Source organism: Maniola jurtina, chromosome 20, assembly GCF_905333055.1.
Source record: "Maniola jurtina chromosome 20, ilManJurt1.1, whole genome shotgun sequence".
Lineage (NCBI taxonomy): Eukaryota > Metazoa > Arthropoda > Insecta > Lepidoptera > Nymphalidae > Maniola > Maniola jurtina.
Window position 1 is genome coordinate 9,571,810 of NC_060048.1, and position 27,996 is coordinate 9,599,805.

General features: G+C 36.3%; 1 protein-coding gene across 2 annotated transcripts; it reads right to left on the reverse strand.

Moving 5' to 3' along the window:
* Window positions 1-485: 485 nt before the first annotated feature.
* LOC123875387 lies at window positions 486-27,399 on the reverse strand. Of its 2 annotated transcripts, none has more exons than XM_045921191.1 (18): window positions 27,170-27,399; window positions 26,051-26,162; window positions 25,492-25,607; window positions 24,742-24,809; window positions 22,967-24,670; window positions 21,543-21,612; window positions 20,783-20,899; window positions 19,700-19,830; window positions 19,202-19,277; window positions 16,043-16,120; window positions 15,203-15,267; window positions 14,154-14,236; window positions 13,174-13,342; window positions 12,384-12,498; window positions 10,276-10,442; window positions 6,397-6,601; window positions 2,277-3,769; window positions 486-1,349 (listed from the first exon to the last, which is right to left on the reverse strand). In XM_045921191.1, the coding sequence occupies exons 1-18, from the start codon at window positions 27,175-27,177 to the stop codon at window positions 970-972; spliced, it is 5,157 nt and encodes a 1,718-aa protein (XP_045777147.1). In that variant the 5' UTR covers window positions 27,178-27,399; the 3' UTR covers window positions 486-969. The 2 variants fall into 2 exon arrangements, with proteins under 2 accessions (XP_045777147.1, XP_045777146.1); XM_045921190.1 differs by having other exon boundaries at window positions 12,384-12,501; window positions 27,170-27,398.
* Between the last annotated feature and the right edge of the window lie 597 nt (window positions 27,400-27,996).

Genomic DNA, 27,996 nt, shown 5'->3' on the forward strand with positions numbered 1-27,996 from the left:
AAAATCTTTACTTTAATTCTGACACAGTAGTCGATATTAGAGCTAATTTCTTAAACTGGACCCTTTCAAGTAAAGATTTTTATATAAACCTGTGAGGATGATACTGCCATTGTCGCAATTGAAAAGGCCAAAAGCCTACGTTGTCGTATTAGTTTTAAAAATGCGAAAAACCTAATTAAATTTGAATTTCGCGGGCAGGCCCGTCGCTTCCACCTTAAGAAATCTGATTTTACCTATTTCATTGATTCTTACTGGATGTACAGCCTGGGTTACAGTTTTTTAAGGTTATTTGTTCTATAGGAAATAAATAATATGATTTACCTACCTAGAAGATGCCTATATTCTTGATTCTATTCATCACTAGCCTACCAGTGTGGTCGCTGCTCATGGACCATGGTTCACAGAGTACTCTGTTTGTAAATTTACGTATAGGAAATCATGGTTGCAGCCAAATGTTGGCGTCTATAAAGTAAAACAAAAATATGTAATTTATTTGAATTTATTAAAATAAGAAATAAAAAGTTTTGGAATTTTTGGAATTTTAAAGTTGCGCTCGTAGATATGATAACAACTTCTCCATTATAATAGTAATGAATAATGATTAATTTTATTTATCAAAATATAATACTACAATTTATGACCAGCATGCGTTACAATGCGACTCGCGCGCCAGCAGTTATGTCAGAAACCTTCACGCATGTGCCAACCACAACTGTACAATGTTTAAATTCAATAGTATGAACAATTATTCGCAAACTATAATAATAAGTACAAAAAAATAAGTAAAAAATAATTAACGAACGGACAAACAATAATTTTTATAATTTATGAAGATTATTAACCCTAGATAACTAAATACTTATATTTTTCATTGAAAATGTTACAGTAAAAAAATCTTTTTGTATATATTCAAGAAAAGAACATCGTATTTGCCAAACATATTTAGTTAATTATGCATCTTATACTTAATTATTTAAATATATTTGGTGAATTAAGACCGTCTCTAGTACTAGTATCGTCAGAAAATTTTTTGCTATCTGCATTTTCTCTAGACATCTCTGTAATAGTGGATAGGTCTGGCACAGCGCACGTCACCGGGAAGAGTTGCTCCAATTTAGCGCCATAGCTAGTCGCTTCCGAATTCTTATTTATATTAAAAAAATAATTGGTATTGGAAGCTTCGTCTTCAGTTAAAAGATACCACCCTGTATTACGGATTGGTTCTTCAGGGATTTCGTCAGATAAGTCATCTGTCATAATACTGTTGGGCGTAGACTGGGTTCCGATAGGCGTAAGATAGGGTGTGGTTGCCGCACTGTTTACCTGTCTAGGTTCCACAAAATCATATTCTGAAAGAGATGCACTTAGATATATTTTATGGCAATAATAAAATATGAATAGTGTGCCTATGTCGATATTTAACAACACTGTTACACCCTAGTGAAACGTAAAAGAGGTTTAGTTTGATGCATTTTTGCTGTTTCCCGGGTACCCTCGTTTATTTAGTCTATTTAGGAAAACTTGTGTTTAGCTACAAGAAAGATATTAAAATACTCCAGATAGGCAAAGCTCATCCATTCGTATTTTAAAAAGTGAAGACAAATTCTTATATTTTGTATGTGCCTCATATGCGGTGGAGTCGTTACAAACCTCTACAAGTCGTTGGCAAATTTTTTAAACTATAAAAAATCATATAGGTAGTATAAAAAGCTGTTGGGTTTCTTTACAAAATTAAATCAAATATTTATGTTTAAAAGTCGTGGAAATATTTACCAGAAACAGAATCAGTGCTTTAAAAAATATATTTTTACCGTCTAATTAAGTAATTTGAAATTACTTAATTAGCTAAGTAATTTGAAGATTCAAATCTTACTGGAAAGTTATGAGGATTTTTTAAAATAACTTAACCTTTGTGGAACTTTTAAAATTTTATAGCAATGAAATGTTAAGTATTGTTTGGGACAGGTCGACATGGCAATTGGGGTATGAGGTGAGTCGTCGTTCAAAATCAGTAAGACTACATGAATAATAAATATGTAATTAAAATCACTTTTACAATTCAAACCAAGTGTTTGTAGCTACTAACATTAGTATAAGTCCATTTGATTTTGATTGTGATGAATAAAATATTACTTTAAAAAAGGTGGTGATAATTTTACTCTCATTTTGTTGCCTTGTGTATTAAAAAAATTATCCATATCGATTACCCAGTATGTGATGTCACCCCACTAGAAAATTGCCATCTCGACCTGTCGCGAACAATAGGTAGTATTTACCTCTTACTACATCAGTGCCATCTTGAGCATCACTGCTGAATAACTCCTGATAATCGGATATGTTTCCTACAGTGCGATGACTTGCAACTCTATCCGACGTACTCGTAGTATTTGAGTCCAGCGCATTATTTGAATCAGCTGAATCGTCTAACACTATAAGACTGTCTCTCATACATTCATGTGCGGTAAGACATGTATCAGAATGATTGTGAATGAGATCCACACTATCATCTGATGCCTGTAATAATTGCATTTCAGAGGATGTGTCTTTGATGCCGCTATCGGAGAAATTAGTCTCGTTATTTTGTCTTTTTTGGCTCTGAGGCTTTGGTTTGGTAATTTTTATTTTGATTATGTCCTTCTTTTTCCTTCCTTTTGTAGGTTTTAACGTAAGAGTTTGATCGGATTCTGTTTCGGTGGGTGTGACTATTTCACCATCGTCGTGTTCAGAAATCATTATAACAGGTGGACAGGACTGTCGGCCAACACGGGAGCAAGATTCTACATGTTCTTCAATAATTCGAGGCTCGGAATTCGTTAGTGTTTGTTTGCGTTTACTTTGACGTTTACGAGGCGTGGAACTGCGTTTCTTAGAGTTATTCTTCTTATGGCCAGGTTTATCATTAACTTCTGCATCTTTTGTGCCATCATTAACATTATGTCTTTTCTTAGCGCTTTCCAAAAGTAAATCTTTGAGTTTAACATTTAATGTTTCAGAGAGAGATGGATCTCGTAGGTTAACTGTATTTATTTTATTCAGTAATGACTCAGATATTGCAGCATTAGTTTTGGAAATGCTCATGTTGTAATGGTATGCTTGTCCCTCCTGCCGACTTTTCTCAAGGCCACACTCCTGGTTCAATAAAGGCATGGCTATGCCAGCATCTGGTGTCATTAGATGGTTCAACGTTATTTGTTCACCGTTCTCATCCTCTTGTTTTTCATCACTAAGATCTACATCCATACCACTTAAAAACTCCTTACTGATTGATATGTTTTCAACTATAGACAAAACTGGAGATGTGGGAAGAGACATGTTGCTCGAATTATCATCAGTGTTAATTTGAAGACATTTTGATTTATCATTTAAATCACTGTTGCCATTTATAGCAATTTCATCGCAAGCCTCCATATTTACGTCAAAATCTCGTGGAGCAGGACTAGCCTCTAAAATTTTGCTCAATTTTGAGGTATTTCTAGCAGGTTTAGAATTTTTATTCATTAGCAATCTATAAGATTCCGATTTGTATATCTCAGACGTTAAGGTTGAATTCTGGAAAGTCATTGTTTTTATACGAGAGCTCTGGAATGAGTTGCTGGAATCACTGGTCATCATACTGTCGTTTCTTTGACGAGAACGCTTTGTATAACGCTTTCTATGGGTCGCAAATGACAAGGTTGTTTTCCTTCTTCTTTTAGATATGCAGGGACTAATGTCGGAGTCTTGGTATCCCTGCGAACTATCCACAGGTGGCGACAACAGCTTCGTAGTGCTATTGTGAATTAAGAAAACGATATAGCAATTTGATAATGCGTGCAACAAAACGCAGAAGCTAAAGTGCAAGTGATTTAGCAAGACAAGCACCATGCACGGATGGAAGCAGGTTGACAATATATACACTTAAATAAATAAATAACAAAGCCACTTATAATACAAAATAATATAATATATTAATAGATATTATAATAATAAATTTTTAATACTGTTTGTCTCCATAAAATAAAAAAATAAAATAAATAAAAAATAAAATAGTTCGCAATTTCTTTTTTAATGAATAATGAAAATATGGATGCAAAATAAATTGATAGTAATTTGAGCTATAAGTACTTAAATAATAGATATATAATTACCTTTCATTACTTAGAGACTTACTTAGAGATATACTATGTTAAATATAATTAATTGTAATTACTATTATTAATCATATGTATATTGAACGATTGAATGTAAGGTAATGTTTATAAATAAAAAACATATTTTATAATTTATACTTTTATTTTATAGGACCTGCTCCCATGCAATGGGATAGTAAAAATCTTTTTAGCTCCTTTAGTTACTGCATTAATAAAACAAAGAACGCAAAATTTTATGATAGTAAAAGTAACAATAGAAAGTGATAAAATGTAAATACAATAGATTTTCTTAAGTAGCAAGTATAGCAATGACTTGTAGAGTTGATTACGTCGCTATGGATTGTAAACATCCAGAAAACTATCACTTTACTATTTTGTATATATTTACACAGAGCTAATTTATTATTAATTGTCAAAAATTGAAAAAAAAAATAAAAAGTTGAATGACGATCTTTAAGGCGCACCTTAAAGATAAAGGGTCCAGGTTAAGAAGTTAGTTCTAGTATAGACTAGTTTCTGAGTTAGTCGATATTAGAACTAACTTCTTAAACTGGACCCTTTCAAGTATAGATTTTTATATAAACCTGTGAGGATGATACTGCCATTGCCCCAATTAAAGTGCCATAGGCCTACGTTGTCGTATTAATTTACAAATTGCGGAAAACCAAGTAAAATTTGAATTTCGCGGGCAGACCCTCGCTTGCCCCTTAAGACGTTTTTAAATTAGCTCAGTGTAACAAGGCCTAATTTAATTTGATAGAAATCATGTACAAACAAAGAAAATTTTATTTTAAATACCATCAAAATGAATAGTCAACGGGATTATGTACTGTAAAAAATATATGAAAACTTGAAAAAATAAAAGATTTTGGGTACCTTATATGTAAACAATGATTTCCATAATATAACCTAATATTAGAACTAGATAGAGCATCTGAACCGGTTGATTCATCAAGGGTTTGATTCTAAATGACATTGAAATCCTAACTCTATGGCTTGCAGCCCACCATATGTTCTGGAAATCCAACCGATTCATTTGCTCATCTTAAAATATGTGACATCAGAATATTATGTATTGAATTTCCTGATCGCACATCACGAGAGCCGCACGCGCCGAATAAATATGTATAATATAAATAGTGCTCTAGCCTTATAAGTTCTTCGACATATCTGCTCGATAAGTGCTCGATATCTACTGAATACATCATTCGTATTTTTCAGTATGTAAAGATTTTGATTCAAAACTAAGTCGATGATTATTATTTAGTTCATTTTCGATACTTAGATGTATGTAAATACAAATAAATTGATTGAAAATTTGGTCATCTTAAAACCCTAAACTAAAGACATTGCATGGAGTTCAAACTTTGAACTACATTGTCAGATTTTAAATAATATTGTTATTTTAAGCAGTACCTATTATTATAACCGCGAGTTTGAATTTAAGTTTGATGAAACATTTACATAAAACTATATTGAAACGCTGTTTTCTAATAAAGTATCGAACTGCGTTTGCATTGTCTTGTGATTTGTTAAAAGGAATTTTTGTTTGAAATTTCAATTAATCTTGAAATCTGATAAAGAATTCACCCGATTTTATAGCGAACGGAAATTCAACAAAACAAGAGATTCGTCGCATAAGTAAGACGACCTGTTAACATTTCACTTATTTTACGTTGTTTTTTTGTTGCAAACTCATGGTAAAAATTACAAATCAAAATGATGATTTGTGATTTTATTGACATGATTATAAGTTTATTTTTAATACTAAGATTTATATACAATTTAATTTATTAAAAATCAAAATAAATTATAATTTATTGAATATTCATATACTTTAAATTTGTATTAACTATACACCCAAAACCATGAAATGATGCCAGATTTTATTTTGCATTGCTTTTTTTGATCAAAATTTCGAAAAAAATTTTGAAAAAAAAAAATCATCAGATTTTAATTACATTGTTTTTTTCGTCAAAATTTTAATCATAACAAAAAGCTCATCAGATTATAATTAGACTGTTTTTTTCGTCAGTATTTTATTCTGTTATGTATGTATCATCATAAAAAACATCGTCAGATTTTATTACATTGTTTTTTGTCAAAATGATTTGATATTTGTTTTTAAAAAAATCATAAAAAAGTTGATTCCCTATGATTTGCATTCGAACAGACGTTTGACGCGTGTGCGGCGTGCTTTCTGTAATGTGCGATCACGATTAGCTTAAACATCAATTAATGATACAGAATAAGATCTACTCACTACCTTTTAGTATTGCTTTGTCCTGGATTTTTTGGCGCTGCGTTTTTTTTTGACTTAGTATATGATTTGCGGGTGGTGGGCGGCTGGGTGGGGAATTTGTATCGGATATCGGCATCCGGATCTTCAGGGTTCGCTATCTTTTCGAGGGATTTCCTCGGCGTGGTCCTCCTTGTACTTATTATTGTATTTTGGTTCACTTCAACTGTTTCTGTAAAGACATTTTACAAATAAATAACTTAATTTTGAAAAAAAACCGGCCAATGGCGAGTCAGACTCGCGCACTGAGGGTTCCGTACTCGGGTATTTTTTCCAACTTTTTGCACGATAAATCAAAAACTATTATACATAAAAATAAATAAAAATCTGTTCTAGAATGTACAAGTGAAGCCCTTTCATATGATACCCCACTTGGTATAGTTATCTTACTTTGAAAATTGAAACACATTTTAATTTTTTTTTTAATGATGTAACCACAAATTCGCGGTTTTCAGATTTATTCCTGTGTCTGCGCTATTAGCTATAAGACCTACCTACCTGCCAAATTTCATGATTCTAGGACAACGGGAAGTACCCTAGAGGTTTCTTGACAGACGGACAGACAACAAAGTGATCCTATAAGGGTTCCATTTTTCCTTTTGAGGTAAAAAACAATAGGAATGTGTTATATTATGTACTAAGATGATGCTTGGATTTTGGTTTTAAGGATTCCGTACCCAAAGGGTACCAACGGGACCCTATTATTAAGCCTCCGCAATCCGTCCATACGTCTGTCAGCGGGTTGTATTTCATAAACTGTAATAGGTAGAGTTAAAATTTTCACAGAATAAACTGTTTCTATTCTATTTTCTGCCACTACAACAACAAATAGTAAAATTTCAAAATGGCTGCCATGTATATAAAAAAACTAGTGTTTTGCTCGGTGCGCGAGCTGCTAAAGCAGCTCGCGTGACGTGGTAAGGTTATTTTTTTATTATATAAAACCAAATTGATTTATTAAGATACATAATTCACCCCGAAATTCACCATAAAAAGACACCCATATCGATTTTTTTCTTAAAAAATGCATGTCCGCCATCTTGGATTTCAAAATAAATGTCGTTACCAAAATCAGCACCCTGGAAAACTCTGAAAACGACATCCATATCATTTTTTGTAATAACGGGGTAGTTGAGGCTAATAAAGTAGGGTGCGTGGGTGCGCGGACCACTAAAGTGGTCCGCGAGCATGCAGAGATTATTTCACCGATAGTCCATCTCCGAAGATATTCATCAGATCTTCACCAAATTTATATGGGACCATCTGCACAGTATACCCTTTCAAACAAAAAAAAAATTCCAAATCGGTCCAGGGGTCTTTGAGTAATCGGGGAACATACATAAAAAAAAAAAAAAGATTCCGACGAATTGAGAACCTCCTCCTTTTTTGGAAGTCGGTTAAAGATACACAATTTACCACAAAAACCCACAAAACGACACCCACATCGATTTTTTTCTTAAAAAATGCACGTCCGCCATCTTGGATTTCAAAATAAATGTCGTTATCAAAATCAGCACCCTGGGAAACTGAAAACGACACCCATATCATTTTTTATAAAAACGGGGTAATTGAGGTTAATAAAGTAGGGTGCGTGGGTGCGCGGACCACTAAAGTGGTCCGCGAGCATGCAGAGTTTGTTCCAACGAGTAGACCTTCAGTATTAAAACGATAGTATTTATTAAGATACAAAATTAACCGCGAAAACACAATAAAACGACACCCATATCGATTTTTTTCTTAAAAAATGCATGTCCGCCATCTTGGATTTCAAAATAAATGTCGTTATCAAAATGAGCAACCTGGAAAACTCTGAAAACGACATCCATATCATTTTTTGTAAAAACGGGGTAGTTGAGGTTAATAAAGTAGGGTGCGTGGGTGCGCGGACCACTAAAGTGGTCCGCGAGCATGCAGAGTTTGTTCCACTGAGAAGACCTTCGGACCCTGATCATCTTTTGCCAAGAAACAACTCTTCCATTTTTTATAGCCTCCGAGATAGACAACGACGAAATTTGTACGGCGGCCATCTTGTTTTTCCAAAATTTTCCACTTTTTTTATTAATCGTTCACTACTTTCTTCAAAGGTTGCGAGTTTCAACGAAATCGGTTGGAAAACAAAAGAGTTGCAAAAATCACGTCGGTCGCCATCTTGTTTTTCTGAAATGTCATAATTTTTCCCTACTCGCCTCCCCCACCCGAACACATCTCCCCTACATTATCGTATCGTTTTCCGTCTCTTTCTAGGGGAATGAGACATTCAATATTCGCCATACAAAATGTATGGGAAAATAAATTCCGCCATTTTGAATTTTTTTTCTATTCATCGAGTAGACCTTTGGATCCTGATCCTCTTTTGCCAAGAAACCTCAGTTCCATCTTTTATACCCTCCGAGCTGGACACCGGCGAAATTTATATGGCGGCCATCTTTTCTTCGCCATTTTGAATTTTTTTTCAGCTTTTTGGCAATTGGATGATGTCATGAATGACATTTGGTCGAGCACCCCCCACCTATCTTCAATACCTTGAGCGGACCCTTCACTCGTCTCCGACATCCTCGATCATCAGCTATTTCCAAATTTTTCCTCGATTTTTTTTTTGTTTTCTATACGAAACCATCAGTGAAAAAAAATAATTTCATACAAAATTTTACAGGAGGAGTTTTTGGGGAAAATCTCGAAAATCTCCCCAAATGTGGCAACACTGTTTACATATTTCGATACTGCCGGTTGAGTCACACAATCGATTCATACATGTCGACTTTCCAAAATGTTGCCAACTGCCTCAAAAACGTGATCAAAATTTCGAAAAATTAAAAAAAATACAAAATGGCCGCCAACTCGTTTCACAGAAAGATTTTACACGGTTTCATAATTTTCCTATTAACTACAGGATATACCGCGCCCGATGACGTTTCAATCTTTCCTCTCGCTCGCACCCACGCGAAAGGGGATACCGTGAAAAAGACCGTGTCGAAAATCACTTTTACTTTGATAAATTCCAGTGTTGCCAGTCTCCGGTGACAAAAATACCCAAATGTCATTTGTACGAGCAAAACACGTAATCACTCATACTCGGATTTTGCTAAAAGTGCGTATTTCGATTTTTTACATTTTCGCAAAAATCTTGAAATTTCCCGAAAAATGGGGTAATTTTTCCCCACCAATCTATATCTCAAGTTCATACGTACAATCGCTTCATAGAAGCCGAATCGCTCCGATGTTGCCAACTTTGAGATATTTGAATTTTAAAATTGCGATTTTTTGTACGTCTAACTTAACGGCCGCCATGACAGCCGCCATCTTGAATTTTTAAAAATCACTCCCATTCTGTCAAAATGCAGGATAATCGTGGGCGAAACACGAAAAAATAATTATCCTCGACTACCCCGTCTCGGATCTGTGGCGCCGCGGTTCGGGGTCGAAAAATCAAAATTTTCAAAATGCTGCGGCTCGGCCGCCATCTTGTTTTTCCAATTTTTTCTACATTTTCTATTAACCGTTTACTACTTTCTTCAAAGTTTGCAAAATTCAACGAAATCGGTTGGAAAACAACGGAGGTGCAAAAATCACATCGGCCGCCATCTTGTTTTTCTGAAATGTCATAATTTTTCCCCAGAGGGTTCCCGAATCCAAACACAACTCCCCCACATCACTATATCATTTTCCTTCTCTTTCTAGGAGAACAATTATGTCAATGAGTGAGTCAGTGAGTGGTAATCGAGCTATATATAGTATAATATCTTGTGGGATGGCACGGAACATCTTGTGTGTGAGCCCGACTTGCACTGAACTGGATTTTTAAAAATATTGTGTTGGTGTAAATCCTAAAATAGCAGTCTTACAAACCTGAAATCAACTTTCTCGGCGTTCTTTTTGTGCGGGTAGTGATTGTAGAAATATTTTCCCCAACTGATGTCTTTTCTGTGGTGTTTCCTTGCTCAGTAACATCGAGTTTAGCGATTTTTGCTGGGCTGGGAGGCACGGCTGGAGAAGTTTTTCTCGGTCTGCCTTTGCTGGAATTATTCAAAATTGCGGTTTTTATGTAACAAAATATTACTCAGTATGTACCCAAAGGTCGCTGGTTGGGAACTTTTCTTGTGGATTGCTAAAATAATCCTTATCCTAATATTTTACGATCAATAGCCCAGTGGCGCCTCCAGAGCAAGTTTTCTATATTTCTGGTCAGGCTAGAAATTAATAATCAATCTATCTGTAAACTGTGGATATGTTGCTTAGCAACATTATTTATACAAAATTGTATGATTGTTTCTGAAAAAAAATTGGTTGTCTGTAAAGTCGGTTTACTGACGATAGTTGAACGTGACAACAAAGGCCGATTGTGCTTCTTTGTCGCTCGTTCCGCGCTCTCGCTTGCACTTCAAGCCTTACATGGAACGCCTCAGAGCGAGGTAACGCCGCATGAGTCATGTTTTTTTCGTGCGTGCAGCCGGCTCTATCGAATTATAAGACGTTGTCACGTGAATAACAATGTTGCTAAGTAACTTATCGACAGTTTACCGATAGAGTGATTATTTATTTCAGCTGTAATTGAATTGTAACCAGTATGTAAGATAGTCTGCATCTTGGAGAAAGACAGCTATTCTTTATTCTGGGAAATCAAAGTTGCACAGATTGTATACAACCGAAACTAACGCGGACGAATTCGTGGGCTTCATATAGTATTGAAATTTTTCATAGGTATTATCAAAATGTGTATTTTCTATCAATTAGTTATATACAAGGAACAAGAACCAAAGTAATGCCTGCTTCTATAGCATCTTCTATTGTATCCTGTATTCTATTGTATATTGTATATGTACATTTCTATTGTATTGCACTGTGACTTTGATAATGCTTTTATTGATGATTTTATAATAAAACTCAATTTCGTTTTGAATTATCAATACTTTAATAATAACTTATTTTAACCATATTTTAAGAAATACATTGCCAATTATTGTGTCTTTGCTCCCTTTTTATTCTGACTGCATTTATCTAATTAAGAAGGCGGTCATGAATCTTGGAAAGAGTATTTCGATGAAAGATCAAAGGAGAAGGGTATATGGTATTAAACTATCCAGCCACAGCCACCTACTTTGTCGTGGATTGACAATAGTTCCTTAAATAGACTGGATATGACTCTCATGATGCGTCTTCGTTCGGGGCACATTCCATTGAATAAATTTGCATATCTAATGAAAAAAAGTTAACTCGCCTAATTGTAGTGTTTGCAATATACCAGAAGATGTTGTCCATATTTCAATGGAATGTGCCCGTAATGAGGAACATAGAAGAAGACTTTTTAGATATACCGCCACCAATTCTGTGGGCTTTATTAATACTGCGTTGGCCTACCCGCTTTCGGCGGAGGCCACGCAATTGTTACGGTTGGTTAGGACTGGCATCGAGAAAAGACAGAAGCTTCTGTCTTTTCTCTCGATGCCAATCCTATTCCTTCTTTCATATGTAAGTATATATAAGAAGATGATTACTGGCTAGATTTTAACCTAGATTAATTTTGATTTAGAATGCACTGTATTGCAGCTATATAGAGAGGCATATTCGCCCAGCGAATAATCTCTTTAAATAAAGATTTAAAAAAAAAATTATGTATGTATATCTATGAGACAATAAATTTTATTAAATCTAACTCAAGTCTGTTCGAACATTGCAATAACATTAGAAGACACATGAAAATACGCCACCAACATAGTAAGAGTTCTCTCTTCTCAAAAAGCCTCTTTTGCACTGGGCCAATACTATATAATCACTTGCCAAAAGTTTTTAATAGAGAAAGGTTATTACTCCATTAATTATACTATATATAGCTTTAATGAATATATAACTGACAAGGTATAGGAATGTAAAATATTTAGATTAGAATTACTTACTCAGTACTTCTTAAAATATGTAGAAATAATATTTTAATAACAAGACATGACTGTATTATTTACCGTTTAGTAATATTCTGTATCTGTGGAGGTTTTTCGATATCAGCCGCTTCTTCTTTGTGATACCGCTCGATTTCTTGCGCAATTTCTCTCTCTCTCTGGTTCACTTTTTCTACCACTTCTGAAAGAAATATTTCCATAACTATTATTAATACTGTTTTCCATTTCATAAAAGCAGTATAGTTGGCGTCACGTAAAAAGGCCTACTGTCTTTGGCGTCTGCCTTGACATGGTTTAATGGGAGTCCCACCCTTTGGTTGCCTCAATTCTGTGGACCTCTTCCATATGTGAATTGGTCTATATTCTGCTTCGATGTAAATACAGAGTAATTTGTAATTTCGCCTCAGACTTTTTGTGAGATTGACATCCGCACGCACGTACGTGTACACACACGTACACGCTCAAACACGCAACATTCACTCACACTCACACAACCATGCACCAGTTAAAAGATAAGTCTGGACTCCTAACTGAACGCCAACCTATCGTAAACCTGTTAAGCCCCAATAGCTTAACGGTTATAGGAGCGGACTGAAAACCGAAAGGTCGGAGGTTCAAACCCCACCCGTTGCACTATTGTCGTACCCACTCTTAGCACAAGCTTAACGCTTAGTTGGAGCGGAAAAGGGGAATGTTAGTCATGATTACAGTGACTAATATTCTTTAAAAAAAAACAAACACAAACCTGTCTATCTATAAATCAACGTAAACCTGTAGACCTAGAAAGCTGAAATCCATAGATAATAGACAAGGAATAAAGTATGGAGACATAGTGTAATAATATGAATATTACCTTCACTAGGAGTAGATCTGTCACTTTCCATTATAGGCTCGGGCGCCACTGAGCCAGTTTTGGAGCTCACACTGCTAGCCATTACAGGATCTGTTTCCTTTTGAAACAGTTGAGGCACGTGCGCCAGGAGCGTGCTGAGTTGGCGCCAGTGGCCTTCTAGTTGCACCTCCTACAAATAAAAACCTGATCAAGGACTCAGGGCATGCATAAAGTGGGGTTCCATGCCACATTAGGTGCTAAAAACTTTGGGGGTCATGATTTTAGGCCTATTTCGTGGTTTAACGATATATAATGTAAATTATAGGTACAGTCAAAGACCGTAAGTAGTTTAGCACCTTAATGATCATATTCACGTGGCACGGTTATGCACATGCATTAGGTGTGTGTGGCGTGTTTGTTTAAAAAGGTCACAAGTGCGACAAGTTTTTGATGCAATAGTTTCGCGGTATTGCTATTTCGGAATTGATTTCTGAGGCTGACCTTACACACCACAATATGATAATTTTGATGTATCGATATTTCGACCCGTGCGAACTGCACGTGGTCACGACGGGACGATGCGATGTTCTGTCGTGACCACGTGACGACCACGTGTAGTAATTACGGGTACTTCGAGTGTGGAACCCTGAAAATGTTGACGTCAAGGTTTTAAAAGAACCAGTGGTACTTGCCCTACAGGAAATAAATATTTTCATTTTTTTTGTTTTATATTTCTAGCTTATATTCGCGACTTCATCCGCGTGGACTACACAAATTTCAAACCTCTATTTTACCCCCTTAGGGGTTGAACTTTCAAAAATCCTTTCTTAGCAGATATCTACATCGTAATAACTTTTGCATGCCAAATTTCAGCCTGATCCGTCCAGTAGTTTGAGTTGAACGTTGATAGTGATCTATCAATGCACACAGTCAGTCAGTCAGCATTTCTATAAATTTATGTATTTAGATGATAGAAATGTAAGAAATACGTATTTACTTACCTCATTATTTTTAGTAAATTTAAATTTAACAGTCTTCTCCTCTGTATCTGGATGAGGTTGAACTTTTAGCATCAGTGAAGTTTCTGTAAAAAATAAAAAATATGTTTGTTGCTGTCCACTTGAAGACAACCATCTCATATGAAGAAAAGAGTCTTGTACTCCGTTAGTGCTATTACACACTGTCTATAAGTCGCTCTGGTCTGGTTAAATTAGCAAATGCTAATATTGCAATTTGTTCCACATTCGACACATATAAGAAATGCAGTTGAGTTGGAGTTGTAGCCGTGTTCAACATTGTTTTAATTAACTAAATAATTAAGAAAACTTCTATGGAGCTGTCACATCAAACATCAATTCAAACATGGAACAAATTCAAGAAGTCCTACTTTTCTCGCCTCTCATCAAGAGCCATCATTTCCTTCTCAGCAATTCCATCAGTACCACATACAACGCATTTGAATTCTATAAAGTTCGCGAGTTCGTCATTGTAAATACGCACAGACAATAAATAATAATACAGACAGTGTAAATACAATGTGTAAAATAAAATGTAGGTATATTATATGCAGCTGTCTTCAACATTATTTCACGAATCAAACCACACAGCTACAGTCACTTGTCGTGGTCTTCCAGCTTACTTGATTATTATGTTTGGGTCGCTTTTTGTGTTTAGTCTGAGAGTCCGAATCAAAGCTGACTAATCAACAGTGCATAATGATTCTTATAAAATAATCTTAACACATATTATGCTTAATAAAACCTTACAGGTACAGAAGAGTCACTCTGGCAAGACGTTTAAATAAATAGCGACTTTTGTTAGGTCGCAATAAAGTGCAATTCAGCTCACACAGTAGTTTACAAACAATGAAGTTAATCATGTAAACTCTTATCTCATCTCTCTCTTTCTTATAAGATTAAAGGGGATCGATATATATTCGGGAGCTGCCTCGAACTCGGGTCACGTGACCTAGTAGTGTGCCTCTGTTTATCCAAAGATAATTTGACAGAGTAAGGATAGAGAGCGAGTATCCAATCGTTTGAAATTTTACCTGGAACATTTTTTGTTAATTCAGGTTGTAGTGCTGACTCTTGCACTGCAAGTGCATTACTGCTCCTGCAAAAAAGTTAATATTAAAGAATCTCTCAGGTTGAAATCTATACAGCGCACTTTGACTCTGCTCACACGTAAATTTTAGCTAAAACGAGACAGCGGTATAACACTGTCTCGATTAAACAGTGTCTTGAGTCGGAGTGGACTTCGGCGGGGAGGGGCAACGCACGCACAACAGACGGAAACGTTTAAGTGCGGAAACCAGCCCAGAGAGAAGGAAGAAGAGTCGGAGCAAATTCAAAGTGCGCTCTATAGATCTCAGTGTCTATGTCATAACTTACTTCAGTACTTAAAGATAATGTTGTGTAAAGTAGATCGCACATCGCATTGCAAAAGTCGCACCCAACGCATGTTTCATGAAATTCGATAGACATGGTAATATTTATTTTTATTTAGGTAGGGTCGCTTTTTTAATCGCCAAACAGGTACTTATCGATGTTTTATTGGAGATATTATGGCAAAAGCAAAACGTCATATTTATTCCTGGTGATCTAGTTTCCAATAAACAAGTTGTAATTAAAAAATATCAAGTAAAATCTTTCACATTTAAAATTTTCAAGTTTATAGCCGGCGTCACTAGGGATGATGTGAGGACTCTAAGGATACCCCATATATCCAAATCTGTTCAGGCATTTAGAAGTTATGGTGGAATAAAGAAATACACGTACCTTGAAAACATTAACACTTACATTACCTTTTTAAAGGCAGTCCTGTAAAAATTACATCAATCCCATTTTCACTACAAAAAGGACTATATTTTCATAGATTAAATACTTACTGCGCTGATGTTGGCTGCACTGGCGGAACTCGACTATGCTCTCCTTGCTGCTCTTTTGCCTTCATCTGGTTTATCAACCTGCAAAATTATCATTAATATTATGCATACAAAATGACTTCAAAAAAAAAAAGCCTTGAAAAGGCGTTTAGAGAACTTACGTTAAACTTTTTTTAATTAAGTCTTAAACGGTGGCTAATAGAAAGGTGCTTCTACACAATAGATGAATTTTGAGATTCAAAGAATAGTTTAAATATGAATTATACTTTGTACAAATTTTGCATGCCTGAGTGATTATGTAAGGTGAAACATTTCTACTGGACAATATGTACTTAATAACATCTCATTGTAAAAAAATGCTTCTGCAAATAAAAAAATCTTGAATCTTCTCAAATTACGATTTAGTTGACCCATATAGTTAAAATGGCGCGTGAGAAGTCATATTGTGCGGACTATAATATAATACTGTAAGACACGCTGCCCCACGTTGAGCGCCAGTTGTAAGACAGCGGCCCCACGTTGGGCGCCAGATGTAAGAAGCGCTGCCCCACGTTGGGCGCCAGTTGTAAGAAGACACAATGGATTTATTCTAGGTTTTACGGAGTAGAGTCCCTAACCTAGGTCCCACGCAGTGGAAGCCAAGGTCGGAAGCACCACTAGACGACAAGAGTCGTGTCCCTTACGAACGTCCCACGAAGTGGAAGCGGACGTCGGAAGCGCGACTTTTACACGGGGTTAAGAGAGTCGTGTCCCATACAATTCGTCCCACGCAGTGGAAGCGAAAGTCGGAAGCGCGGCTACAAGGTGACCTCGTGTGTCGAGTGATCCGTACTAGTGAATCCATTGATTGAATCGATTTTTGATTTTCGATTGATAAACATTGGCTATGGCTGGGTCTTATGGTAGGGTTGGGAAATCTCCCTAGCGTCATTTACTTTTTGCCAACCTATAGTCAGCGCCATCTAGTTCCAACTTGGCAAGTTACAGGGAGTGATACGATCTATATTTCCGCACCCTGTAATTAGCGCCAGCTGGTGTGGCTGTTGTGTTACAGTCTCCCCCTCAGCTTCCGAAGGCGTCCCGACGAGGAAACTGGATCAATAAGTTTGCTTCTTAGTTGTGTTTCCGTGGCCATCCCCTCCTTCGTAAAGGTTGAACTGGGGTGTTCATTTTCCCCCTCCCCCTGGATCAAAGCAGCTCCTAACGCATAGTTACTTCTGTCTGTTTTGATAATAAATGGTTTGGTCTTCAAGTGAAACGTTGATGTACGTCCCGATCTTCTCACATAGAACCTTGGGCCTTGGGTGGTGTTTGACTTGCCCGAAGTGTCCGCCAGTTTGTAAACAGCGGCTCCACGTTGCGCGCCAGTTGTAAGACAGAGGTTCCACGTTGCGCGCAAGTTGTAGACAGCGGCCCCACGTTGGGCGCCAGTTGTAAAAAGCGCTGCCCCACGTTGAGGCGCCAGATGTAAGACGCGGGGGAAAAGTTCCACGTCGTCGACGGGTCGGGATTCAGCCGAAGCAATTCAAACAGCAACGTTGCGTGAAGACACAATGACTTTATTCTAGGTTTACAGAGTAGAGTCCCTAACCTAGGTCCCACGCAGTGGAAGCCAAGGTCGGAAGCACCACTAGACGACAAGAGTCGTGTCCCTTACGAACGTCCCACGAAGTGGAAGCGGACGTCGGAAGCGCGACTTTTACACGGGGTTAAGAGAGTCGTGTCCCATACAATTCGTCCCACGCAGTGGAAGCGAAAGTCGGAAGCGCGGCTACAAGGTGACCTCGTGTGTCGAGTGATCCGTACTAGTGAATCCATTGATTGAATCGATTTTTGATTTTCGATTGATAAACATTGGCTATGGCTGGGTCTTATGGTAGGGTTGGGAAATCTCCCTAGCGTCATTTACTTTTTGCCAACCTATAGTCAGCGCCATCTAGTTCCAACTTGGCAAGTTACAGGGAGTGATACGATCTATATTTCCGCACCCTGTAATTAGCGCCAGCTGGTGTGGCTGTTGTGTTACAGTCTCCCCCTCAGCTTCCGAAGGCGTCCCGACGAGGAAACTGGATCAATAAGTTTGCTTCTTAGTTGTGTTTCCGTGGCCATCCCCTCCTTCGTAAAGGTTGAACTGGGGTGTTCATTTTCCCCCTCCCCCTGGATCAAAGCAGCTCCTAACGCATAGTTACTTCTGTCTGTTTTGATAATAAATGGTTTGGTCTTCAAGTGAAACGTTGATGTACGTCCCGATCTTCTCACATAGAACCTTGGGCCTTGGGTGGTGTTTGACTTGCCCGAAGTGTCCGCCAGTTTGTAAACAGCGGCTCCACGTTGCGCGCCAGTTGTAAGACAGAGGTTCCACGTTGCGCGCAAGTTGTAGACAGCGGCCCCACGTTGGGCGCCAGTTGTAAAAAGCGCTGCCCCACGTTGAGGCGCCAGATGTAAGACGCGGGGGAAAAGTTCCACGTCGTCGACGGGTCGGGATTCAGCCGAAGCAATTCAAACAGCAACGTTGCGTGAAGACACAATGACTTTATTCTAGGTTTACAGAGTAGAGTCCCTAACCTAGGTCCCACGCAGTGGAAGCCAAGGTCGGAAGCACCACTAGACGACAAGAGTCGTGTCCCTTACGAACGTCCCACGAAGTGGAAGCGGACGTCGGAAGCGCGACTTTTACACGGGGTTAAGAGAGTCGTGTCCCATACAATTCGTCCCACGCAGTGGAAGCGAAAGTCGGAAGCGCGGCTACAAGGTGACCTCGTGTGTCGAGTGATCCGTACTAGTGAATCCATTGATTGAATCGATTTTTGATTTTCGATTGATAAACATTGGCTATGGCTGGGTCTTATGGTAGGGTTGGGAAATCTCCCTAGCGTCATTTACTTTTTGCCAACCTATAGTCAGCGCCATCTAGTTCCAACTTGGCAAGTTACAGGGAGTGATACGATCTATATTTCCGCACCCTGTAATTAGCGCCAGCTGGTGTGGCTGTTGTGTTACAATACTTAATTTTCCTTAGCCGACTTTAAAGATAAACAAATTGAGGTTTTCCATTAGTAGATTATTTTGACGATTCAAAAGCATTTGTAAAAAGTTTATTTAAATAAAAATCTATTCTATTCTATTATAAGTTTATATAATGAAGTTATAAAAATTAATTACTTCGTCAATTCAGCACATTTTTTCTTTTCCTCTACATATTTCAGCTTCCAAAAGGACTCTTCTTGATCAAAGTCGTCTGAAATAGAAACATTAAAAATTACACAAAGAATTTTGTAAATATAAAACAATGAAAATTATTTATACAAAGGATTTTGTCAGCTATTTACTAACTAGTTTTTTTTTTTCTTAATTTATACTTGATGACACCGTGACTTCGTCTGCGTGGATTTAGGTTTTTAAAAAACTCGGCAGTACATCTACAGCCAGCGTTCTAGGCGGAAATCTTGCGAAATTAAAATCGGTGATCCTGAATTTACGATTTTAAACCTTAAAGATTTAGGTCCATTTTACTATGCACGAATTCTATCAACGTTGGTGAGATGTAAGCCGTGAAAACATCTGCAACTCAGTGTCACGGTGGTGTCGATACGTCGACATTCTGTCTAAGAGTGAGTGCCTAGTGTTGTCGTGTATTATACAGCTTAATAACAGACTCACCTTCGGGCGCAAGACAGACATAGTTTTTAACATTTTTCCCATCCTTAACCACAGGGTATATTCTATTATTATACACCACAAACAGACCACCTTCCTCTTCAAGTGATAATATTGGAGCTGATTTAGGCTTCCTAAAAAAGGAAATGTTTATTTAAAAGAAAAACACTTTTTACAAGTGTAAATTAAAAATTTATAACACCCCCGACAAGTGAAGGTTACAGTAACTAGAAAAGAGCTGCTAACTTTCAAACGGCTGAACTGATTTTCTAGGATTATAGCTATCCAAAGTATCTGAGTTTTCCAAAACATCATTTTCAAATAAATAATTATGTATCTAGGCAACGTCCATCTCGGCAGCTTGACATTTGTCAAATGACATAATATTATGAACCTAACGGTAAGTTAACCTTCTTTTCTACAAGAAAACTAGAAAAGAGCTGATAACTTTTAAATGGCTGAACCAATTTTTTTGGATTATAGCTAAGAACACTCTCGATCAAGCCACCTTTCAAACAAAAAAAACTAAATTAAAATCGGTTCATTCGTTTAGGCGCTACGATGCCACAGACAGATACACAGATACACACGTCAAACTTATAACACCCCTCTTTTTGGGTGGGGGGTTAAAAACTTAATAGTAACTTGGAACTTAAAGCGGTCGCCAAACAGAACGTCTGTTTTTACTTACTACAATTAATTTTCAAAACAGAAACAAGTTAGCCCTTGACTACAATCTTACCTGGTGGTAAGTGATGATGCAGTCTATGATGGAAGCGGGCTAATCTGGAAGGCGACAAGTTTTTATTAAACCCATACCCCTTTGGTTTCTACACGGGTATTGGAACGCTAAATCGCTTGGCGGCACAGCATTGCCGGTAGGGTGGTAACTAGACACGGCCGAAGCCTCCCACCCAACCAGACCAGAAATTTAGAAATTATAAAATTCCAAACCCTAGCCGGGAATCCAGCCCGGGAGCCCCCGCTAATAAGACCTGTTAAGAGTGTTTACGTAGATCGTCAGAGCCTCATGCTCAGTAGTGGGCCTTGGCATAGATGGTTTGAAATGATGATGATGGAACTTACAAGTATTTCCTAGTGTGCCGTCCCTTTCTGCCGAACTGGCGCGGTGGCGACGACACATACTCAGACCCCGAGTCCGACGTCCAGTCGCTCGATGCGGAGGTCCCATTGCCATAATTGCTGTTTTGAAAAAAATTAAATTTTGGCATCATCTATTTTATAAAATTCTTCTTTTTAGGAAGCCCTACCTCAAAAGAAAAAAAAAGGGAACCCTTATAAGATCACTTCGTTGTCTGTCTGTCCGTCTAGAAAAGGGAATAAAAAACTATAGGGTACTTACCATTGACCTAGAATCATAAAATATGGCAGGCAGGTAGGTCTTATATCACAAGTAAAGGAAAAGATCCGAAAAGTGGTGTTCCTTACATATAGAGCGGCCGTTTTAAGATTGTGTCAGTTACATATAAACAATAATTAGTTATGTGCACAGTATAATTTTGTATGTAACTGACAGAACACAATAATAATATTTTGTATGTAACTGACAGAACACAATAATATTATTTTGTATGTAACTGACAGAACACAGTAATATTATTTTGTATGTAACTGACAGAACACAATATTATTTTATATGTAACTTACAGAACACAATATTATTTTGTATGTAACTGACAGAACATAACATTATTTTGTATGTAAGACATGTCAGAACGCAATCTTAAAACGGCCGTATGGTTTACGCGCATGTCAGCCGCTTAGGCCGCGACCCACAGAAGTCTAGCTTAATCTATAAAGTAGCTAGCAATTAGTTAATACTTACTGCTTATGCGAGTGTGATATGGTACGTTTGCGACGCTCTGTACCTCTTCTCTGCCTTCGACTTGTTCCACCTATAAAGATCAAAAAATAATTTACTCTTACCCAGTTGATAAGCCAATCATTCTTACAGTTTAAGCAAGATACCATGCATGCATGAAAACCCCTAATAAAACAGGACAGAAAGAAACGTTAGTTTGTAATTAATTTTTAGGGTTCCGTACCTCAAAAGGAAAAACGGAACCCTTATAGGATCACTTTGTTGTCTGTATGTCTGTCTGTCCGTCGTCGTGTCTGTCAAGAAACCTATAGGGTACTTCCCGTTGACTTAGAATCATGAAATTTGGTAGGTAGTTAGGTTTTATAGAACAAATACAGGAATAAATCTGAAAACCGCGAATTTGTGGTTACATCATTTAAAAAAAAAATTAAAATGCGTTTCAATTTTTAAAATAAGATAACTATACCAAGTGGGATATGTTATGAAAGGGCTTTACCTGTAAATCCTAAAACAGATTTTTATTTATTTCTATGTATAATAGTTTTTGATTTATCGTGCAAAATGTTGGGAAAAATACCCGACTACGGAACCCTCAGTGCGCGAGTCTGACTCGCACTTGGCCGGTTTTTTTTATATGAATAATATTCACAAGTACTTTTTAATTACAATCAAAAATTTAAAATCCAGAAATGATTTATTGTTTCAATTCGATTTTATTTTTAATTTAACTTTAATTTAAAATAGTTATTAAAGTTTCTTTTGTTTTGAAAATATGAAAATCTAAATGTGTGGACATACTAGATAATTATTTTACGCTATGAATAATGATGCGGCACAAAAACGCCGCGCATCATAACGAGTTTTTTGACCATCTAAATACTATTGGATAATTTAGAAAATTCGATTGTTTATAAGGATCGATTTGTATTGATCATATGGTTTTTAAATGGTAATTTAAAATTACTGGCGTCTAGCTACGCCATTAAAAACACCACGAAGAAAAACCCATTTAATTTCGTATATTTTCCAAATCTATTAGTTATATAATGCGTAAGAAATGAGTGCTCACGCGCCATTTTGATTAAAAAAAAAACGTTTTATTGCAGGTTAGGGACCCATAATTTTGATTTGACACCAAACTCAATAAGTTGGTCCTGTCATCTCTGAATAAAACAAATGACCATGCATAAATACAAAGAAACATCGAATGTTAAATGTGACTTGAATTACTATGGTTCTACCAGCACCATTTTATTTTATATTTATGCCATTTTAACTTCATTTTACTTTATTCTCATTACAATAATTAATTAAAATACCTGTTAACACAAATGTAAAGACAATTATTAGTGCATATTTATTTCATAATATTTATGCTAATTTTGTTAGACACATTCTCCCACAATATGATCACCTAAAAAACTTACCGCTTGCAAATCCAAACATATTAGCTAGTGTTCTGTCTCTTTGTTGCCTAACCAATCGGTCCTGATCTCTTTTCACTTCATTGCCACTCTCGGTGACAGATTCGGAATGCGATCTTAAGATAACAACATCATCTTCCATATTGTCATTATCCTTAACTAATGTTTGACCAGCTTTAGAACTTGGTTTATCATTTTTATCATGTGTCTTATTCTTATCAATTTTTTCCTTGTTGTTATTTTCTATGTTAGTAATATTATCGTTTGCCTGCTCAGTAATAACGATTATCTTCTTAGATTTGAAACCCGTGTTTTCAATTTTATCATCTGCTTTCTTATTGCTTTCAATTCTTTTCTTATTTTTGTCTTCCAATCTTTTATTTTTATCGACGATCTTCTTATTTTTACCAACTGTGTCACCAATTTTATCACTATTTTTGTCATTTGCGTCATCTCCCTTCTTATTTTCATAACCTGTCTTGTCAATTTTATTTTCGCTCTCCTTGTCATTTATGTTCTCATTTTCTTTCTTATTTTTGTTTTCTATATTCTCATGTGTCTCATTTCTCCCTATCTCTTCAGTTTTGTCATCTTCATTATTGCTTGTATCAGAATCAATGTATTTCTCTGTTGTAAATTGTTCAGCATATAAGCTTACATTCTTCAAACAGGGATTTTCGATTTCAGGAGAACTTTTCATAACAGTATCTTGTAAGTTCTTAACAGTTTCTTCTGGTACATAAGTATTTTCACATTTTTCATTATTTACATTTGAAGAGGTTTTATCACATTTTTCTGGTAGAGTTTGTATAAGAGTAGAAAACTTAGACTTCTCAAAAACATTTCCATTACTTGGGACAGATCTTTCGGAATCAGATATAGATTTCAGTTTAGACAAGATTCTTTTTTTAGTTTTTGTTTCAAATTCGTAAGAACTAGCTCTTTTTCGAACATTTTCTAGATTTGCATTTTTGTTTGAACGCAGATTACGCTTTTCTGGTACTTTTTTCTGTTTTTCTTCAAAGGCTTCCTGATTTCCAGGTAAAAGAGTATCTGGAATGCTGGAATTATTCTGGGTTATATCAGATGACCTTTTAGTGTTATCGCCTTCAGCATTTTTCAGCCAGGAGCTACTTTTTTCATTTGTTATATTTTTAGTTTCATTTGATAAAGTATGCAATTTTTCATTTGTAATTTCTGCTTCTTTAGTTTTGGATGTTGTTATTGCATGTTCATTTTTATCAGATGATGATGGTAGATCAACATCAGTAGTTTTAGTTTGTTTCGTCTCCTCTCGTAAGTCATTGCCATCTGAATCAGAAATCTCGATTGTAACGTTTTTTTCTACTTCTTTTTCGTCAGCTGCGTTTCTGTCAATTGTCTCTTCATGTTCTGCTTCAACTATTTGCATTTTAGGTTCCTCTTCGTCTTCTGACACAAAATCATCAATAACACTCTGCAACATGGATGGCAGGGGTTCTGAAAAGGTTAGGAGATCCCTCATGGATTTCTTTGGTTGCGGTGCTTCAACTCCAGCTGGTGATTGTAGGTCTTTTCTTATTTCTTCAGCAGTTTCATAACAGTTTTCTAGGACAAGTGTTTCTGTGGATGCTCTGATATTTGACAGTTTAGGGTCCTCACCTGCAATGTTATCTTCATTTTTGTCATTACTATTCCCAGCAGTCTCTGTATCTTTTTCTTTGAAATCTAAAATTATGAAAGATTAAGTAAGTAATTGTATATTATTTTTAAATGAAGTACAATGAATTCTACTTTACCATCTGAAGAATCTTTACTAGTTGAACGTATTTGCAGTCTGTTGTTTAGTTTCTTCTCTATGTCTTGTCTAGAAAAAAAATTAATGGTATAAACAACAACACACAATACAAAAAAAAATACTCATTTAATTCTATAAAAACTTTCACTAAATTAAAATAACTTGTTAGATTTTGCAAATCCTCATGTGTCAGTTTTTTTAACCCCCGACCCAAAAAGAGGGGTGTTATAAGTTTGACGTGTGTATCTGTGTGTCTGTGTATCTGTGTATCTGTGTATCTGTCTGTGGCATCGTAGCGCCTAAACGAATGAACCGATTTTAATTTACTTTTTTTTTGTTTGAAAGGTGGCTTGATCGAGTGTTCTTAGCTATAATCCAAAAAAATTGGTTCAGCCGTTTAAGAGTTATCAGCTCTTTTCTAGTTTTCTTGTAGAAAAGAAGGTTAGATAACCCTTACGTTCATAATATTCAAGTGTCAATTGACAAATGTCACACTGTCAAGATCGACGTTGCCTTGATACATGATTATTTATTTGAAAATGATGTTTTGGAAACTCAGATACTTTGGACTAGTACTGTAACCTTGACTTGTTGGGGGTGTTATAAATTTTTAATTTACACTTGTTAATGATGGTCATAATACAGTTTTTTTGAAGAATGAATGCCCATGTTGTGTTTTACTTTAAGAAGCTTCCATTTAAAAGTGTTTATTGAATATAATAAAAATTTAAGGTGTTGAATGAGGACTTACCCTTGTTGGAAACTATATATCTGGGTTTTAGTCAACTTGTAATAGGGATTGTGGATATCCGGCCTTATGCGTTTTAAAAATGTCTCCTTTAAACTCTGCCATGTTCTGTTTGTAACCTAAAATAATTATAACAATTTTAGCACAATGGTTTATTGTTGTATTTATTCTGAACTACATAGATGATATTATATGTGAATTGTGAATGTGATGAATGAATTAAGGTCTTTAAAAATCCCACAAGAACTTTTTGATTTTCTAGAATAAAACCCATCTCCAGAATGCATGCTATCTCTGTACCAAGTTAAAGTATGCAAATTCATCCATGAGAATTTAGGTTTCTCAAAAATACCATTGATTGGCTAGAATCAAAAGTAGCATATTTCCTTCCCCAGTATGCAAGCAATCTTTGTACTAAATTTCATCAAAATCTATTAAACAGGCTGTGAAAGGCTAGCAGACAGACACTTCCACATTTATAATATTATTATGAAAATATGGATAATATGCAGCAAAACATGACACATGTAGCTAAATTTATTAATTTTAATATTTTACTTACTTTAGAACTGGCTAAGTCCATCCACATCTTTCTTCCTTTAGTTTCACTGTATGCTCTGTGTTCAGTCAAGTAGTCCACTATAGCTTTCATCTCCTTCATAGTATATGGTTTCCTGTAATAAACCATAATAATAAAATCTTACTAAACAAGAAAAGTCCTGACTCATTCATTGACTGATTAATCAACACCCAGCCCAAATCCTTGAACCTAGAAAGCCATTTAGCTCCAAGAGATTTATTGTTCCAGTATGATGTCCTCTAGATATCAATAAGTGGTAGGGGTTTAATAACACTTTCATACCGCTTCCAAGTTAGCCAATGTCATTTTAGACAGCAACATTGTCAAAAAATGTAAGAAGTTAAATGCCAAAAATTACAGACCCATCAGCTTGACGAGTATAAGTATTATGTAAAGTAATGGAGAAAATCATAGTTGATAACCTAAGAGAATTCATAACAAAAGGAAACATAATAAATATGCGAGAGCAACATGGTTTCACATAGAAGCGATTGACTGTCACTAACCTTCTCAGCTGTTAGACAGTGGATTGGAACAAATAGTGTTGGTGGTGGAATTAGGAGAAAGCATTTGACAGGGTTCCAATCAGTTGAACCTACTTCATAAATAAGAACACCTTGGCATATGTGGTAAACTACTAGTTTGGATTAGCGACTTTCTAAATGATCGAAAATTCCGCGTGAGGGTTGGGAATCAATCATTCCCAACCCTCACACGGAAACTCGCCAAATTGCACAGCAGTTTGTTGGCGAGTACACTCGCTCAAAAAGGATACTGCACTTATAATAATCCATAGGTAACCTATGTTACCTATGTATATAACACCTCAGCTCATTATCAATTGAATTCTACTTGTAATTATATAAATGGCATTCGCCAGCCAGCATAACAATAAATCAGTATGTAAGTACATTTAAGTAACTTTGGGTGCATATTTTGAAAGAGTAATTTTGAATTGACGGTATAACAAAAAATCTTATGATACTTTCAGATTGTTGTTTCATGTTATTATAATCAAATTCATAGCTGTTTATAAGCAAAATTGCTTCGTTCTATTCTTCCCCTAATCAACAACTAACATAAAAGCGTCCAAACACTTACCCCGACATTTTGGAGGGCAACGAGTCCGTGCCGCGCCGCGTAAACAAGCTTAATTTTTAGTCTTTTGTAAATAATTATTAATCATCGTATTTAATTCACGTTTCCATTAAATAGTATGACAAGTATGAATTAGATTTCTTTGATTTCTTAGAAATAAAACCGGCAAAGGCTCCAGCTACGTGCCGGCTATCGCTCAGGCCAAAGAGTATATCACAGACCACGAATATATAAACCAAGGAACATTTTATAAACACTACGTTCTAGCTCAGGCAGGCATATCTTTCGTATCCAAAAGCTGCGTACAGACCGGCCCAACGAACGCCCTACGATGGATATTTATCGTTCGCTAGCGTTGGCTTCCGCACGCTCGTTGGAGTTCGTTAATACATCCAAATACATTTAGTGCTCGAACGAACGTTCGTTGGCACTTGATTCCGGTTCTTTTCTCTTTCATTCGCAATTTAATCATGGACGACGACGACATCATTATAATTGCTAGTTTTATATACCAAAACGAGTTAGCAAGAACAAGAAAAAATAAACGATAAGAAATATCCAAGTAATTATCAAATTGGACGTCTACACGCTACGCACTCTTGCTTCAACTGAGCGTTCGTTCGTTGGCCTTCGGCGACCGTCCAAACAGAGTTCGATCAAATAGCTCGATTTCTTTGATGTTACCGCCACGCTTCGGATCGCTGGCACACGCCAACGAGCGATCGTTGGCATTCGCTAAGCCGTCCAGATTGCAGCAACGAAGGTCAACGAAACCCGTTCGTTGGCGTTCGTTTGGCCGGTCTGTACGCAGCAAAAGAGTATGTATTCAA

Excerpts from the sequence above, each read along its gene's own strand:
- LOC123875387 (XM_045921190.1), bottom strand. Across the intron at positions 25,608-26,050 it reads TGGACTTAGCCAGTTCTAAA|GTTACAAACAGAACATGGCA; the intron begins GTAAGTAAAATA and ends TAATTATTTTAG. Across the intron at positions 12,502-13,173 it reads CAGATCTACTCCTAGTGAAG|AAGTGGTAGAAAAAGTGAAC; the intron begins GTAATATTCATA and ends TATTTCTTTCAG.